Source organism: Lotus japonicus, chromosome 5 (genome assembly GCF_012489685.1).
Source record: "Lotus japonicus ecotype B-129 chromosome 5, LjGifu_v1.2".
In the NCBI taxonomy this organism is placed as follows: Eukaryota; Viridiplantae; Streptophyta; class Magnoliopsida; order Fabales; family Fabaceae; genus Lotus; species Lotus japonicus.
This window is the reverse complement of record NC_080045.1, coordinates 1,629,412-1,645,686: the sequence shown is the minus strand read 5'-3', so window position 1 is coordinate 1,645,686 and position 16,275 is coordinate 1,629,412. Positions and strand designations below refer to the sequence as shown.

The 16,275-nt window shown below is 38.8% G+C and overlaps 2 protein-coding genes across 2 annotated transcripts; both read left to right on the top strand.

Moving 5' to 3' along the window:
* The first annotated feature begins 685 nt into the window (after positions 1-685).
* On the top strand, positions 686-2,368 carry LOC130717361 (uncharacterized). Its single transcript, XM_057567569.1, has 2 exons — positions 686-1,835; positions 2,040-2,368. The coding sequence occupies exons 1-2, from the start codon at positions 686-688 to the stop codon at positions 2,366-2,368; spliced, it is 1,479 nt and encodes a 492-aa protein (XP_057423552.1).
* A 10,486-nt stretch (positions 2,369-12,854) lies between these two features.
* On the top strand, positions 12,855-13,839 carry LOC130718191 (protein SMALL AUXIN UP-REGULATED RNA 12). Its single transcript, XM_057568706.1, has one exon. It carries the CDS (start codon positions 12,922-12,924, stop codon positions 13,366-13,368), a length of 447 nt encoding a protein of 148 aa, XP_057424689.1. The 5' UTR covers positions 12,855-12,921; the 3' UTR covers positions 13,369-13,839.
* Positions 13,840-16,275: the final 2,436 nt, after the last annotated feature.

The window sequence follows — 16,275 nt, the reverse complement described above, 5'->3', positions numbered from 1 at the left end:
GCTTAGGTTTTATTCTAAGTTTTTGTTTGATTGTTTTTTAGTTTAAATGCGTTTGGTTAATATGAGGTCGCATATATAGCGTTTTGCATGTCACCGAGACTAGTAAGAAATATATGTTTATTAACTTTTTTTACTATAATTAGGAAAACTGAGCATGTATAATCTATCTCAATCCATCCCAAATTTCATATCAACACGATGAACTGCTCTCATACGATACCTACTGTACTGTTAGCGGGCTTACAGCCTTTGTATTATGTGGGCTTACCTAATTTGTACTATTGGGCCAGGCGACCCATGACCCGAACGGGTCAAAACTCCATAATATATAAGGAGGACACCGCCCATGCGGTGGGGGATCCAACACTTTTTTACTCATTTTGCTATCTTGTCATTTTCTACCTTTGTTGCCTAATCGCTTAGCCCTGACCGGAGATTTAGACCGGAACATTGGCGCCCACCGTGGGGCCGAGGAATTCAATCCTAGGCTTCAAACTCACTGAAAATGGTGAATCGATCTGGAGCAAACGGAAGGGACAATCATGTTAACCATGAAAATGTTCCGCCCGACATTTTGCAACAGATCATGGCGGATCTAACTGATCTTCGTCAACACAATCAACAACTGCAAACTCAACTTGCTGAGATCAACCAAGATCGGGGCTTGCATGAGGGCGATCGTAGAATGGTAGAGATGGTGGTAGATTTCCAACCGTTCACAGAAGACATTGCAAACACAACCGTTCCAGATAATTTGAAGACTTTGGTTCTTGATTCTTACTACGGAGATTCTGACCCCAAGGATCATTTGGTGTATTTCAACACCAAGATGGTTATTGTGGGCGCTTCAGATGCTCTGAAGTGTAAAATGCTTCCTTCAACTCTTAAGAAGTCAGCAATGACTTGGTTTACAACGCTCCCACCGCGTTCAATTGCAGGGTTCATGGATTTATCCGCGAAATTCTTGTCCCAATTTTCAACAAGTCGCGCCCAGAAAGTGACTCCAGCAGCCTTGTTTAATTTGCAACAGAGGCATAATGAAAGCCTTCAATCCTTTATGGGGCGTTTTAATCAATTGTCCGTGCATTTGGAGGATAAAATGCCCGAAATTTGCATTGCGGCTTTTGAATTGGGTCTTCAATCAGGAAGTTTGAACAGCAGTTGGAGTCGTAAGCCCGTGGAGACAATGGCGGAGTTGCGAAGCAGGGTACAGGGTTTCATTCGGGAGGAGCAAAGTGATCGCATAAAGAGAAACCGTAAAAGTGCGGCGGTAACTGGCCAACAACAGCAGTTAGATTCGAAAAAGGCGGTGGTTAATGATCAGCGTTCGGGCGGAGCGGTTACAAAAGGAGAGAGAGGTTACAATAATTCAAGTCGTTTTGATAACCGCTCTAATTTTCGCAATCGCGCTCAGCCTTATGGAAATCGTGGTTATGGATCGATGACGTGGACCAGAAACCAACAAGACAGGTCGATCCCACTCGCAGTTAATTTAACTGAAGCATTGCACATGTGTCTGGAGGGGAACACAATTCGTTTTCCTAAACAACCAAAACGCCCATCAGGCAACGTGGACAGGAGTAAGTGGTGTGAGTACCACCGAATCGCGGGACACAATACAGATGATTGTTTTACCCTAAAGAAAGAGATTGAGGCATTAATAAAAGCAGGCTACATGCGTCAACTGGATGGGCGAAAGGAGTCGGACGGAGCTGGAACCTCAACGAAGCGTGATGATACAGGGAAGGAAATTGAAGAGTCTGAACCAAAGAAGCAAGCTGGCGCTGAAACTAAAGGGCGCATTCATTCTATATTTGGGGGATTTCGAGGAGGAGGTATGACTAATTCTTCAAGGAAAAGGTATGTTCATTCCATTAATGCTGTCTATACAAACGATTGGGGAAGTTGGGGAGTCAGTCAGCCCGATATTACATTCACTGTTAGAGATTTTGAGGGAGTACAACCTCATGAAGATGATCCCATTGTGGTGATGTTAAAAGTTGCTGATTACGAAATTGAGAGGGTACTGTTGGATCAAGGGAGTTCTGCAGATTTGATATATGGAGATGCATTTGAAAAGTTAGGGCTTACGGAAACTAATCTGTTACCGTACGATGGGGCATTAGTTGGTTTTTCTGGTGAAAAAGTATTTGTTAGAGGATATGTGGAGCTGAATACTGTGTTTGGTGAAGGTAAAAATGAGAAAGCCTTTGCCATTAAGTTTCTTGTGGTACAGTGCACATCGCCGTATAATGTGCTTATTGGAAGACCATCGCTTAACAAGCTTGGGGCGATTATTTCAACAAGGCATTTAACAGTTAAGTATCCACTGGATAAGGGCGGAGTTGGAACTTTGAAGGCTGATTAGGTGGTTGCTAGGAAGTGCTATTCTGACAGTTTCAAACAGTATGGTCACATGGGAAAAAGAGCAGTAAAGGAGGGACATAGAGTTTTTGGAGTTGATGTTGATCAAAATGAGGTTAGTTTGGACCCAAGAGAGGGCTTTTCAGATTTTAAGGTGACTCCAGAAGAGGAAACAAAGACAGTGAAGGTGGGCGAAAGGAATTTGAAGGTTGGGGTAAACTTAACTCCAATCCAGGAAAGCAGACTGGTGCAATTGCTAGCTGAGAACATGGACTTGTTTGCTTGGAGTGCCCAAGATCTTCCAGGAATTGATCCAGAGTTCATTTGCCACAAATTGGCATTGAACCCTGGAGTGAAGCCGATCGCCCAGTTGAAGCGTAAAATGGGCGAAGAGAAAGCATTGGCGGTGAAAACAGAGACTAATAAGTTAATTGATGCAGGTTTTATAAGGGAAGTGAAGTATCCTACTTGGTTGGCTAACGTTGTCATGGTCAAGAAGAGTAATGGAAAATGGCGAATGTGCACAGATTATACGGATATAAACAAGCATTGTCCAAAGGATTCATATCCATTGCCGAACATAGATAAGTTGGTGGATCGGGCTTCGGGATTTGGAATGTTGAGTTTGATGGACGCGTACTCGGGCTATCATCAAATTCGAATGTATGCGCCAGATGAAGAGAAAACAGCATTTATGACGAACCAAGCGAATTATTGTTATCAAACCATGCCGTTTGGGCTTAAGAATGCAGGAGCAACTTATCAGCGATTGATGGACAGAGTTTTTGAAAAGCAAGTGGGGCGTAACATGGAAATTTATGTGGATGATATGGTGGTCAAGTCAGAAGAAATGGGCGGTCATTGTACGGATTTGGCTGAGGCTTTTGGAGAAATCAGGAAGCATAACATGCGTTTGAATCCGGAAAAATGCTCTTTTGGAATTCAGAGTGGAAAATTTTTAGGCTTTATGATTACTCGGAGGGGAATTGAAGTTAATCCGGATAAATGCAAAGCAATTCTAGAAATGCAGAGCCCAACATCGGTGAAAGAAGTACAGAAGTTAACAGGAAGGATTGCGGCCTTATCACGGTTTTTACCATGCTCAGGGAGTAAGGCGGCTCCATTCTTTCAGTAATTGAGGAAGAACAAAGCTTTTCAATGGACAGATGAGTGCGAGCGGGCTTTCCAAACTCTAAAGGAGCATCTAGCTAAGCCTCCCATATTGTCAAAACCAATTCCAGGTATTCCGTTGTCAATTTTCATTTCCATATCAGATAATGCTGTGAGTTCTGTTTTATTGCAAGAATGTAAAGAGGAGTTGAGAATCATATATTTTGTGAGCCATGCTTTACAAGGGGCTGAGACAAGGTATCAAAAAATAGAAAAAGCTGCATTAGCTTTGATTATCACCGCCCGAAAGTTGAGGCCTTATTTTCAAGGTTTTCAAATCAAAGTCAAAACTGACTTTCCCTTACGTCAAGTACTTCAAAAGCCTGATTTAGCAGGGCGTATGGTTTCTTGGGCTGTTGAATTGTCAGAATTTGGTATAGTATTTGAGAAGAAGGGACAAATAAAGGCACAGGGCTTGATAGATTTTGTGAATGAGATGTCTCCGGAAGAAAAAGTACCAGAAGAAGTGGAATGGTTCTTGTCTGTTGATGGGTCATCAAATCTGAAAGGAAGTGGAGCTGGTATAGTTTTGGAGGGACCAGGTGGAGTAATTATAGAGCAATCTCTTAAGTTTGACTTCAAGGCGAGCAACAATCAGGCAGAATATGAAGCAATAATAGCTGGGGTGAGGCTTGCTTTGGAGATGAATGTACGTTGTATTGTAATAAAAACTGATTCTCAGCTTGTGGCGAATCAGATAAAGGGAGATTATCAGGCGAAGGATGTTCAGTTGGCTAAGTATTTAGTAAAGGTTCAAGAATTGTTGAAGCAGATGGACAAATTTCAGGTAAATCATGTTCCGAGGGAGGAAAATACAAGGGCTGACATATTATCCAAACTTGCAAGCACGAAGAAACCAGGTAACAACAAGTCTGTAATTCAAGAGACTTTGAAGGGTCCAAGTGTGAAGGAGGATGATGTTATGGTGGTTACGGGCGGAGCAGCATTAGATTGGATGGATAGAATTCGAATGTGCTTGGAAGCGGATGGGTCAGATTTAGCTCTGTTTTCAAAGGACCAAATACGAGAGGCGAGTCGTTATACTATGATGGGCGGACAACTTTACAGGAGGGGCGTAGGAGTACCGTTGTTAAGGTGTGTTAGCAAAGAGGATGCAGAAAGGATTATGTTTGAGGTGCATGAAGGGGTCTGTGCCAGTCATGTAGGAGGAAGATCTTTGGCTTCGAAGGTGTTGAGGGCAGGATTTTATTGGCCAACTTTAAAGGGCGATTGTATGGAGTATGTTAAGAAATGTGAAAAGTGCCAAGTTTTTGCTGATCTTCACAGGGAACCTCCTGAAGTTTTAAGTTCAATGAGTTCTTCATGGCCATTTGCAATGTGGGGCGTAGATATTCTGGGTCCATTCACTCCAGCAGGGGCGCAAGTCAAGTTTGTTTTGGTGGCGGTGGATTATTTCACAAAGTGGATTGAAGCAGAGTCAATGGCGAAGATAACAGCTGAGAAGGTTAAAAAATTTTATTGGAGGAAGATAATCTGCAGGTTTGGAGTGCCAGCAACCGTTGTTTCTGATAATGGAACACAGTTTACAAGCAAGAAGGTCAGGGATTTTTGTGCAGAGATGGGAATTGAAAACAGGTTCGCCTCAGTGGAACACCCACAATCTAATGGGCAGGTTGAAGCAGCAAACAAGGTGATTTTGAATGGCGTGAAGAAGAGATTGGGCGAAGCAAAAGGATTATGGGCTGATGAATTGATCACAGTGGTTTGGGCTTACAACACAACACCCCAATCCACTACTGGAGAAACACCTTTCAAGCTTGCTTACGGAGTTGATGCAATGATTCCAGTGGAGATACAAGACATGACTTTTCGAGTGACTACATATGAAGAAAACCAGAATCGGGAAAATGTTCTAGTGGACTTGAACTTGGCAGATGAGGTAAAAGCAGAAGTCCGTTTAAGGGAGGTTGCAGTCAAACAAAGGTCAGAAAGGCGTTATAATACACGAGTGGTGCCTAGGAGCATGAAAGTGGGCGATTTGGTATTGCGAAGAAAGGCAAAAAGTCCAACCGATTCAAAGCTGACACCTAACTGGGAAGGTCCCTATAGAATTCTGAGAGATTTGGGGCAGGGGGCTTACCACTTGGAGGAGTTATCTGGGCGCAGGGTTCCAAGGGCATGGAATGCACAACACTTGCGTTATTACTACAGTTGAAGTTGTGTTCTGTTTGTTTCGTTTCAGTGTGTTTTATTCTGTTCAAAGACTACGTCGTGTTCGTTGTTTGTGGTTTCTGTATTTGTTTAAGTGTCAAGACTATGTGGTTTGTCTATTAAGACTTGGTAGCATGCACTCTTTTCTCTACCCATTAGGGAGAGTTTTTAACGAGGCATGACGTTAATTGTTAATGAAAAAACAGGTATGCACTCTTTTCTCTACCCCAGGCGGGAGAGTTTTTAACGAGGCATAACCTTTAAAAATTTCTTTAGTGCTTTGTTAGCATTTAAGTTACTTTTCAACTTAGGTCTATCAATTGGGCGATTCCAGACAATTGAGAAAGAGTAAGTCTCTTAAAACTAGAGCGTTTGGCCACGAATTCATAAGCATAGCCTTAACTTGGATTAAGCTTGTCCAACTTAAGCACAAAGTTTCCAAGCGAGCAAGTTTCTATATCAGAACAAATTGCGCTTCTGATCTTTTTATTTTTGATTCACTTCAAAATGCAAAGGCCTTATGAATTCAAAGAATAGTTGTTAAAGAGAAATCAATTTTTTCTTGAAACAGAAAATTTTGAATAAGCCCAGGGCTTCGAGTTTTGTAGGAATTTGTCAAAGCCTTCTTCATAAGGTAGACAACTTGTTAAGATCAACGCCTTTGTGGATAAACGAATCCAGAAGAAAGGTATTTTCGCAGTACATTATTTTCATATTCTTATACTGTTAGAGCAGTACTTTAAGTTTAGAGAACACAATAACTTTCGAGTTAGATTACTGAGTTATTACTTTTTAAGAAGGAATGGGAGATTTTAGAAGAAGATAAGTGATTTTAAAACATAGTATAGGGGTGATTCTTAGATTTTGAACTTAAACTTTGTTGCATTAATATTAGAGGGGGGCGTTACATTTAATTAAAAACGGGAGATGCAGGAAATAAAAAGCAGGAAACTAAGTCAACCGTTTGGTATAAGACCAACGGGAACAAAACATCATTTCAACTTTTCTCAGGAAGGGTCAATTGCTTTCCCCTTCGCCCTCTTTGTTGTTGTTGTTGTTGTTGTTGTTGTTGTTGTTGTCTTTGTCTTCTTCTTCTTCTTCTTCTTGTTCTTGTTCTTCTTCTTCCTCATCAAAGTTGGGCGTGATTAACTTTCCTTCAATGATCCTAGCATAAGGATCAGCGCCTTCAGTCTTGATAGGCACGTCGGGATTTAGGAACAAGATTTGCTCTTTAGCTTTGTTAAAGCCAGCTTCAAGTTGGGAAAGAATGGAGGTTTTCAAAGATGCCGCTTCGGCAGAGAGATCATCAACAGTCTTGCTCAAAATTTGTTTTTCTGAGGCCAAGGAGTTCGCCTCTTCCTTCATTTTTTGTGTTTCTTCTTCTTTCGCCTTCAGTAAGGCTTCACCTTCTTCCAGAGTCTTTTTCAATTTTTCAAGTTCTAAAGCCAGATCCGCGGCTTTCTTCTCATTGGCCTTGTTGGATTTTTCTAACAGCTTCATGGTGGACTTCAATTTCTCATTCTCTTTTTCTTTGTCTTCAAGTTTTTTAGCGCTAGAAAGTCCATCAAAGCCGTTGGACTCAATTTCTATCATTTTGGAAATTGCAGCAATTTCCAAGCTCTTGGTCATGACAGCTTGACATGCCTCCTGAAGCCCAATTTTTCTTATCTTTTCCTTATCAGCTTCAAACACAAGGTTTGTTTCCACAAGGGAGTTGAAGTTGATTCGGGAATCCCATAAGGAAGTAACTTCCTCAGAAGTCATGTCCTCAAATTCTTTCAGTTCGTACTTCCACGAGGGCGGTGGAGTGCTGGAAGAACCATACTGATTCGCCCCTTTGGTGGCGAATTTCTCCAGTGAAGTTTGTATGGCGATTTTCTCGGCAGACTTCTCAGAATTCTGATTTCTTTTTCTTCTTTTCTGGGCTGGATTCTTCTCAGTTTCAGAGTGGCTTCCTTCAGGTTCGGTCAGGGACTTAGCAGGGGATTGCTTCTTCTTCAATGCCTGTTGCTCGCGGCGGAAGCGGAGAATGTCATCTTCGGAAAGGCGAGACATCTTCGCTGAAGAATACAAAAGAAAAAAAAAAAAAAAAAAAAAGCAGTTAGGATTTTGCATAAACTTTTGGGTGAGTCAAGATAAGAAGAAAAAATGTTCTTACCAACAAAACGGGCTAAGTTTCTTTTCTTGAATGCTTCATAGAAATCATAAAGGTTCAAGTGAATCGTGGACAAGAAATCAACTTCATATTTTTCATCAGGGCTAAGAGAGGATTCGGGAACATTGTGGATAAGTTGGGGCTTATCAGTCCAATAGAAAGGGAATCGTGGGGTTCCATCATCAAAGTAGAAAACATCTTTACTTTCTTCGGATTCTTTTAATTTGAAAAATTTAGATTTCCAGTGTTTAAAATTACTCCTAAAGAGAGTAAATACCCCACGCCCCCTGGCAGAGGATAGTGAAATATATTCGCCCTTTACCTTCATGCCGGAAGTTTCGAAAAAGAAGAAAAACTTCTTGCAGGTTGGTATTATGCCTAGGCAGACGCATAATAATTCAAAAGCTCGAAGGTAAGCCCAACCATTAGCATAAAGTTGGGTAGGGGCGATGTTCATTAAGGTTAAGCTGGAACAGGTAAAGTCAGGAAGGGGGAGTTTGTATTCAAGGTCTTGGAACAGGGTTTTAAAGAAGTAAGTGTGATTTTTACCATTAGGGTCAGGTTTACCGAAGCAACAGGGTTCATCAGGGGCGCAGGCGACTATGTCTAAATGTGCGTCATTACCATCAGCCCTAAAATTATATTGGGTTATCAGATCCATCACTTTGGGAATAGTGCAGAAGTCGCTGTATCTAGTAGCAATTGATCGTGAGATCCATAGGGAGTCGGCAACAGGAAGTTCTTTACGTTTCTTAGGTGATTTACGAGGATTTTTTGCAACCATTTTTGAGAGCGAAGTTTCCTGAAAATTAAGAGGAAATGGGGTTTGTCAGGCAGGAGTTTCCTGTGAGTAAGTGGTGAAGTAGGTTGGGTAAACAGGCTCTAAGTTTTGAGGAAAATTATTTATCTTTATAGAAGTGATAAAGTGATTTTAAGTTTAAACAGGGAAAAGGCTTAAAAGAAACGGGGGTGGACAGGATAGAGAAATAGAAAAGATGAATAAAAGTTGAAGGGAGGAAGAGATTACCAGGGAGAGGGATGACAAGACCTGGAAGGAGTTGGGAAGTGTTTCTGGCGAAATTCCCAGAAATTCTTCAAGCACTTGAGGCAGAGCAGCGAATGTTTTTTAGAGAAAGTTACTGAGAAATAAGAAGAGTGGAGAATGGTAAGAAAAAAGGTTTTTAGGGTCAAGCTTTATAGTGGGGTGAAGAGCAGGCGCGTCGATTCGCCCTGTAATGGAGGATGTAAGTTCCAAGACGTGTCTCTTGATGGTCCATCAATTTTTACCTATGAAACGTTTTCTGAAAATGAATGGGCGTGAAGGGTTTGAGTTAGATAATTATTACTTTTGTACCGTTTGATACAGAAATGTCAGTGGGAATTAAATGCTGAGTGGATATGGGTTTTGGGAAACTGTCAGGCGCCGTTTCATCATGAGGTATAATGGATAGTTTCAAGTTTCAAAATATTTGCATATCTTGTTTGTGATTATGACAGGAGTATGGTGGTGAAGTGACGGGAAAAGATCTCAATCAGAGTCTTAAAAAAGAGAGCAAGTGAAGTAACTTCAATAATTGACAAGGGCGAAGCTTCTTTGTGCTTATTGAAAAAGGCGAAGCGTCTTTTACTTGTTACAAGGACGAAGCTTATGTCGTTTTTTATGTGTCATCTTTTGCATGTAATAGTTATCTAAGTTTAGCGTTATTGACTTTATATGTTAAAGGGCTTTGAGTATTGTATTGTGGGCTTATCTAAAAGACACGTTGCACCTTAAAATGGCTTTTAAGATTAGGTGTCTTGTGGGCTTGTGTACTGTTAGCGGGCTTACAGCCTTTGTATTATGTGGGCTTACCTAATTTGTACTATTGGGCCAGGCGACCCATGACCCGAACGGGTCAAAACTCCATAATATATAAGGAGGACACCGCCCATGCGGTGGGGGATCCAACACTTTTTTACTCATTTTGCTATCTTGTCATTTTCTACCTTTGTTGCCTAATCGCTTAGCCCTGACCGGAGATTTAGACCGGAACACCTACCAGTTTCAGATGCCTTAAACGTCGAGCAAAAGACTATAAGCTTATACAGTAAGTATTTAGGTTGAAGCTCTTTCAAAATTGAATTTATTAGCTGTTAAATAATTTTCATCTATTTTATTGGTGAAAGACAATTGTTTTGTGGTGGTTCCTTGGATAAAGATAGAAAAAATGAGAGGATCACAATATCTCACTCATTTGTCAATGGGTTTCTTCTTTTAATTTACGTTATCTTCCTCTAATGAGAGGATGATGCTTCGGCTATTTGGAAGAAGGTTTGGAATCATGGATCCCTACCTCTCTGTAAAGAGCTTCTTCGGAGCCTGTGTATGGGCAATGTGTTGGTTCGTGCTAGTCTTCGGAAGTGGGATGTGGAATTTGATCTTTCATGCATTTTATGCGTTGTGGAACTGGAATCATTGGAACATATTTTCTTTGATTATGTCCATGATAAGCAGCTCTGGTCCGTGTTAGCCTTGGGATTACGTTTTGAGCCAAGGAAAGGGCAGTATATGTTATTCGCAAGTAGTAATTAGTGGTCTTTGTTATGGAAGGTGCCCGACATTTTTCCATTGTGATGTTCTACATATGAGAAGCTTGTACGTCACCGTATCTTTTTGTCAAGGTAGATTTCGATGCTTCTGTGATGGATACAAGACTGGCTGGGTTTGGGGCAATGCTAAGGATCATAACAGAATTGTGTTAGTTGCGACCTCTTATGCTCTTGTCGATGTTAAGTAGTGGTTGATGAAGCATTGGCTTGTAGATGGAACATGTCACTAGTTTTGGATCTTTGTTTCTATAGTGCTTGCTTCGAAACTAATTGCATGCAACTATATGATCTTTGTTTTGATTTATTTGATATTTCTTTCGTTCATAGGTGTGACAATGATGCCGTTAAAATTTCCTCGCTAAGGGGACTCACCCATCCTCAAACTCTATATAATGGTCTTGGTATCTACTTTTTTTTCTTAGTTAATGCAAAATCCTTAAAAACAATGATAATGAAAGTATCCATGTATATTATTTTTTAATTCCTCTATAATAATTTGTTTTACAGATATATAGATTTGAAAAATATTGTACTTATTTATTGACATTGCAAAATATTAATCGAAATTCAAAATGAGGGAAAATTACTACAATGTGGGCGGACAGAGAATATTGTATATAAAGAGATTTGCAGTTGAACGCCCAAAGATTTTGACACAGGCACCCACAGTTTTAGTTAGGGACTCAAAACTGTTACACTACCCAATGCAAGCTAATTCATTCACTGGTGTTCTTGAATCTTCATCCAACTGGTTCGAAAGCAATTTTTTAGACATATTATCATTGTGTGTTACATTTAACAATTGATATTCTGGATAGCATAATTGTTATTCATGTGATTGCTATAAGAGGGAGAAAAAAAGAGAGAAGACACGTGAAGAAAAAAAATATGAAAATACACATATCAAATGCTCCTTAATTTTTATTTCCTTTCTGCTTCAATTTTGTTGTTTTAAAGTATTTTTGTGTTGTTTCTCATTTCGAAAGTATTATTGTGTTGTTTCTTCATTTAATTCCTTTAGTTTTATAAAAATAATAAAGACATTATATCAACAAGCTATTAGGGTCGTTCAAAAAAAAAAAGCTATTAGGGAGCTTTTACTTCGTCCATGAAAGGTAGAGGTGAGTGACATCTTGCACGAAGCGAATATTTATCTTTGTTCTGACTTTTTGACGATGCTCATTATGACTCTTTTTATTAGTTGTTGTCTCGGTTACTTCTATAAGGAATTGGGTCTTTACTGCTTGCTGATGCGATGAGTGTCTCCTTCGTAAGATCTTAATTTTCGAGCTTCGCCTTTTTTTTTGTCCTTTTCCCTCTTGTATAAGTGGAAATTGGAATGTATAAGTGTTATCTATATGATTAACTTTAAAAATATAATTAAAATTAAAATATATTGGTAATTTTTTAAAATTCTGTCTTCCATAGATAATGGATTTAATAATAATTTTTAAATATATCAATTTGTTTAATATTGATCTGTATGAAAACATTTTAAACATATCAATTTGGTAGGCTACGAGGAATATGAAGAAGAACAAAGGTGGAGTGGAGGATTGTGTAGCGGCACTGGAGAGAGGGGAGAAGGGGCATAGGGTTTGGGAGATGGGTTTTTCTGAATTATTGCTGTGTTTTGGTTTTTTGTGTTGCGGTTCTACTTAAGTAGCAACTATTTAGAATGGTGATTCTAGCTCCACATTTTTTTTATTCTAGTTCTTAATTTCTTTTTCTTTCTTGTTGAATATGATTTTAGCTTATTTTGAAGGTGAGGGGTTAGTATAAGTCAAATTAGGGAGGGTATGATTTGGTAGGAGGACAAAATCTAATTCTATAGATCAAACAAGTTTTTCATCTCTCTAAAATTAGAAAGATAGACTTACTTCATCACTTAATACCACGTGCCACATTATCTCCACATGGTGTGGAGGATGATGGGGGCGTGTGTTCATTTCACCTTTTCTAATCATAAGCGTACAAATATAATTTTATCCTTTCAATTGATTAAACTCAATCGTTACCATAGTTATGCGGATCATAATCTTATTTAGCAACTACTTTTTTACAATTAAAATGATTTGTTATCATTTTATTTTTATAAGTTGATGTGATATGAAATAAATAGATTTTAATGTAAAACTGATGGTGCATCAAAATTAAACTCTTTCAAGATGTTATATAAAGTTATTAACCATGAGTATTAAAGTTGCTCTAAGTTATAGAGTTATAGGTCATGCAACATGGATCTTGTTATAGTCAGCAAATCACTACTTGGTTACTACCCACCTTCCATTAATATGCTTTAAAAACCGCAGACAGTCGTTGGTAATTATCTCCAAACCCCAAGGGCATTTCCCTAACCTTCCCCTATAAATTCACACCCTCCACCACACTTGAAAGCCCCTCCAACTCTCACTTCTTCTCTCGTCAATCTCTCTCTAGTGCAAAACAACACAAACACAACAAAACAAAAAATGTCATCGAAATGCAGCAAGATCCGCCACATTGTCCGGCTCCGCCAGATGCTACGGCGGTGGCGCAACAAAGCCCGCATGTCCTCCGCCACCCGCGCCGCGCCATCCGATGTGCCTGCAGGACACGTGGCAGTTTGCGTGGGCGCAAGCTACACCCGATTTGTGGTGCGCGCGACACACCTGAACCACCCTGTCTTCAAGAAGCTTCTGGTCCAAGCTGAGGAAGAGTACGGCTTCTCCAACTCCGGTCCGTTAACAATCCCCTGCGATGAAACCCTCTTCCAAGAGATCCTCCGGTTCATTTCCCGGTCTGACTCAGACAAATCGAACCGGTTCATCAACTTTGATGTTGAGGATTTTCAGCGGTACTGCCACGTGGGATTCATGAACAACCTTGATTTCTGGCCAGAGTCTCGACCGCTACTCACTGATAAAACCATCTGGTAGCTTGCAGCTTCCGGACCGGATGGTTCGACCTGGTTCTGTTCGTTTAGCCGCTTTGATTCTAACCAACCCGGGTAAAATGTTGGAAATTTTTGCCTCAAAGGGGGCAGAGCGAGTTGGGCTTTATGGTGACTCGGGTGAGTTTACTTGACCGAGTTGAGTAATTTTGGGAAGCAAGTGAGAACTTTGCGATTTGTGTTTTTGAGATTGATGTGACCATTGTCACAATGCTGAGCTGATCGGAGATGGCAAGAGGGTGGCAGAGTATATGCATCGTCCACCGAGTCGTCCCGGGTTCGGATCGGAGCGGAGGCGGTGAGTTGATGATTATTTTCGAGCTGAGTTACGAGTCTCTGACTCGACTCGGGGCAACAATTTCTGTAAACTATGTATGTATATGTATGTATTTTTTTAAGTCATTATTATTCTTCATGAGAAATGAAATGAAACTGTAGAGAAGTTTGAGATTTGAAATTTCACTGCTAGCTATTTGAATAATATAAACTGTAATTATAGAGATTTAAATTGTATTTAATCATGTTGTTTAAAAATAAATAATAATATTTGAAGCTGAAAATACTAGATGATAGTTACGAGAAAGAAAAAAGTGAGTGTATAGTTGAATATGACACTTCATTCGGTGCCTCGAAGTTTATATTATATATATGGTTCTTTGTTTGAGTGGACGTTACAATCAGCTGGGTAGCAGTTTGTGGGAGTTATAATGACCTCAACCCATGTGAAAGGAGAACAAATAAGTCTCTTTCTCTCTCTCCCTCACTTGCTCTTATTTTTTCACCTGATATTCTTCTGGCTTGTCCCAAGCCCCAACCATTCACTTTGATTTTTGCAAGGGTATACAAACATCTCATCTCTCAATATAGCTCTTTGTTTCTTCTCAATCTGTAATTTTTTTATTGTGCTTTTAATGGGTTATTTCAGGTATATGACTGTCAATCAATAATCATTTCTTTAGAAGCATGTATATATCAACTTTTTTGTTAAAATTTATTTTACCAAAATCAATTGTAATACTTCGAAACTACACACAAATAATTTTTTTTATAATTGGTTCTGACTTAAAAGGATTTCCAAACATATAAAATGATTACATACCAAATTGATGATCCTTTGACCTGATTATGACGTTTGCATTCCTCAAATTGGTGCTACAACTCATAACTCATTGTTGGAGTACCTCTTTTATTGCTTAATTACTATAATATTACAACAATCAATATCACTGGATTAGGCTGTCACGGAGCATTAAAAAAATAAGTATCATTAAAATTTTGATACTAAAAGTTTTTATTTTTAAATCATATCACCCCATGGGCTGATTCAACATTTCAAATAATGCATGAATTAATTGATTAATTAGATAATCATATGATTAGTAACATGTATTTTTCAATAAATATATAAATTCCACAATATGATTCAATTATCTTTATCCATATTTTAAAGAGTTTAATGGTTGTGTACTGTCGTCTGTCGGTGTAAAAATGTTTTACACATACATCCAATAATTGAGTGTCAGGTATTCAAAAGCATTTATGTTCTTTTTTATTTTAATAAAATTAAAATCTTATTTTCTGATTTGGCAACCTATCATTGGATGTCTGTGTAAAAAATGTTTACACCGACGATACATTTCCATTAAATTCTATTTTAAATAAAAGGACATTTCCATATTTTTTTCAATGTGCTTGTTGTGGTACTTTAAGCTTAATTAGAGTGTGGTACCCAAAATGAGTTGGTTCAATAATAAAGACTCATGTATCGATTAAAATTTTGATTTTGTTATATCATAGTAATGCAGTGTTCAATTCTTAGGGACATGAGATATACGAGTTGTGTTTTCTGAGCTTTGTTCATGCATTAACCATGATTATTTTACGCGCATTTCCAACACCATTATTCGTTTTCACCCCTCGTTCATTTTTCATTAAAAAATAAATTTGATGAGATAAAGTCAATTGACAAATGAAGTAAAATCTAAAAATGTAGTATTTACCTTAAATAATATTATAATAATCTATTAAATTATCTAATCCAGGTACCACACCCCAAAAAATTCAAGTACCACAAAATTTACCTTTTTTTCAATTTCATTTGTACTTCATCATGAAGGTTACCGAGAATTATGAGTTTTGCTAAAAGGACCAATCTCTAGAAGATAAGGGATTTGTGAATCCTCTTGGATATCATTTCTCTGCAAGAATGACGAAGTAGCTCGACTCCCTTCTCAGTTGCTTGGCTCGGCAAGAATTTTATGATGAATATATAGGTTTGTATTCATTTTCCATCCGAATTTTATGCAAGCAAATTGTGGAACTAATTCCCTTTATGTCACTTATAGTCCAATCTAAAGCATATTTATACTCTTTCAAAACTCTTAACAATTTCTTTTCCTCTAAAGGAGAAAGAAAAATACTTAAGATTGCAGGATGTATCTCTCCCTCCTCAAGATAAGCATATTTGAGGGTAGGAGATAGATGTTTCAGTTCCAATTTTTCAAATTTCATCCCCCAATTCACTCTTCTGCTATGTGAAATTGACTTCCATGAATTCAACACTCGGTCGAGCTAAGGATTCATGGATGAATGATTTATGATTCTCTAGTCTTTTTATACTTGCCAATTTTGATGGTAGATCAGCCCTAATGCCCATTTCCCTACGAACATTTTTTTTTGATAGGCAATAGGAATTATATTGTATAGAAGCACAAGGGGTACTTCAACCCAATACAGAAGAGAAAAGAGACTGACTAAGAACTAACACGTACAAAACAAAACCCTAAAGTGACGAAACTACCCCACATAATTTCGCTACGAACATGCTCCACTTCTATCTTTGCAAACTAGTCATCATCAGACCATAAACTTTGTCCATATATTTTGCCAGTTG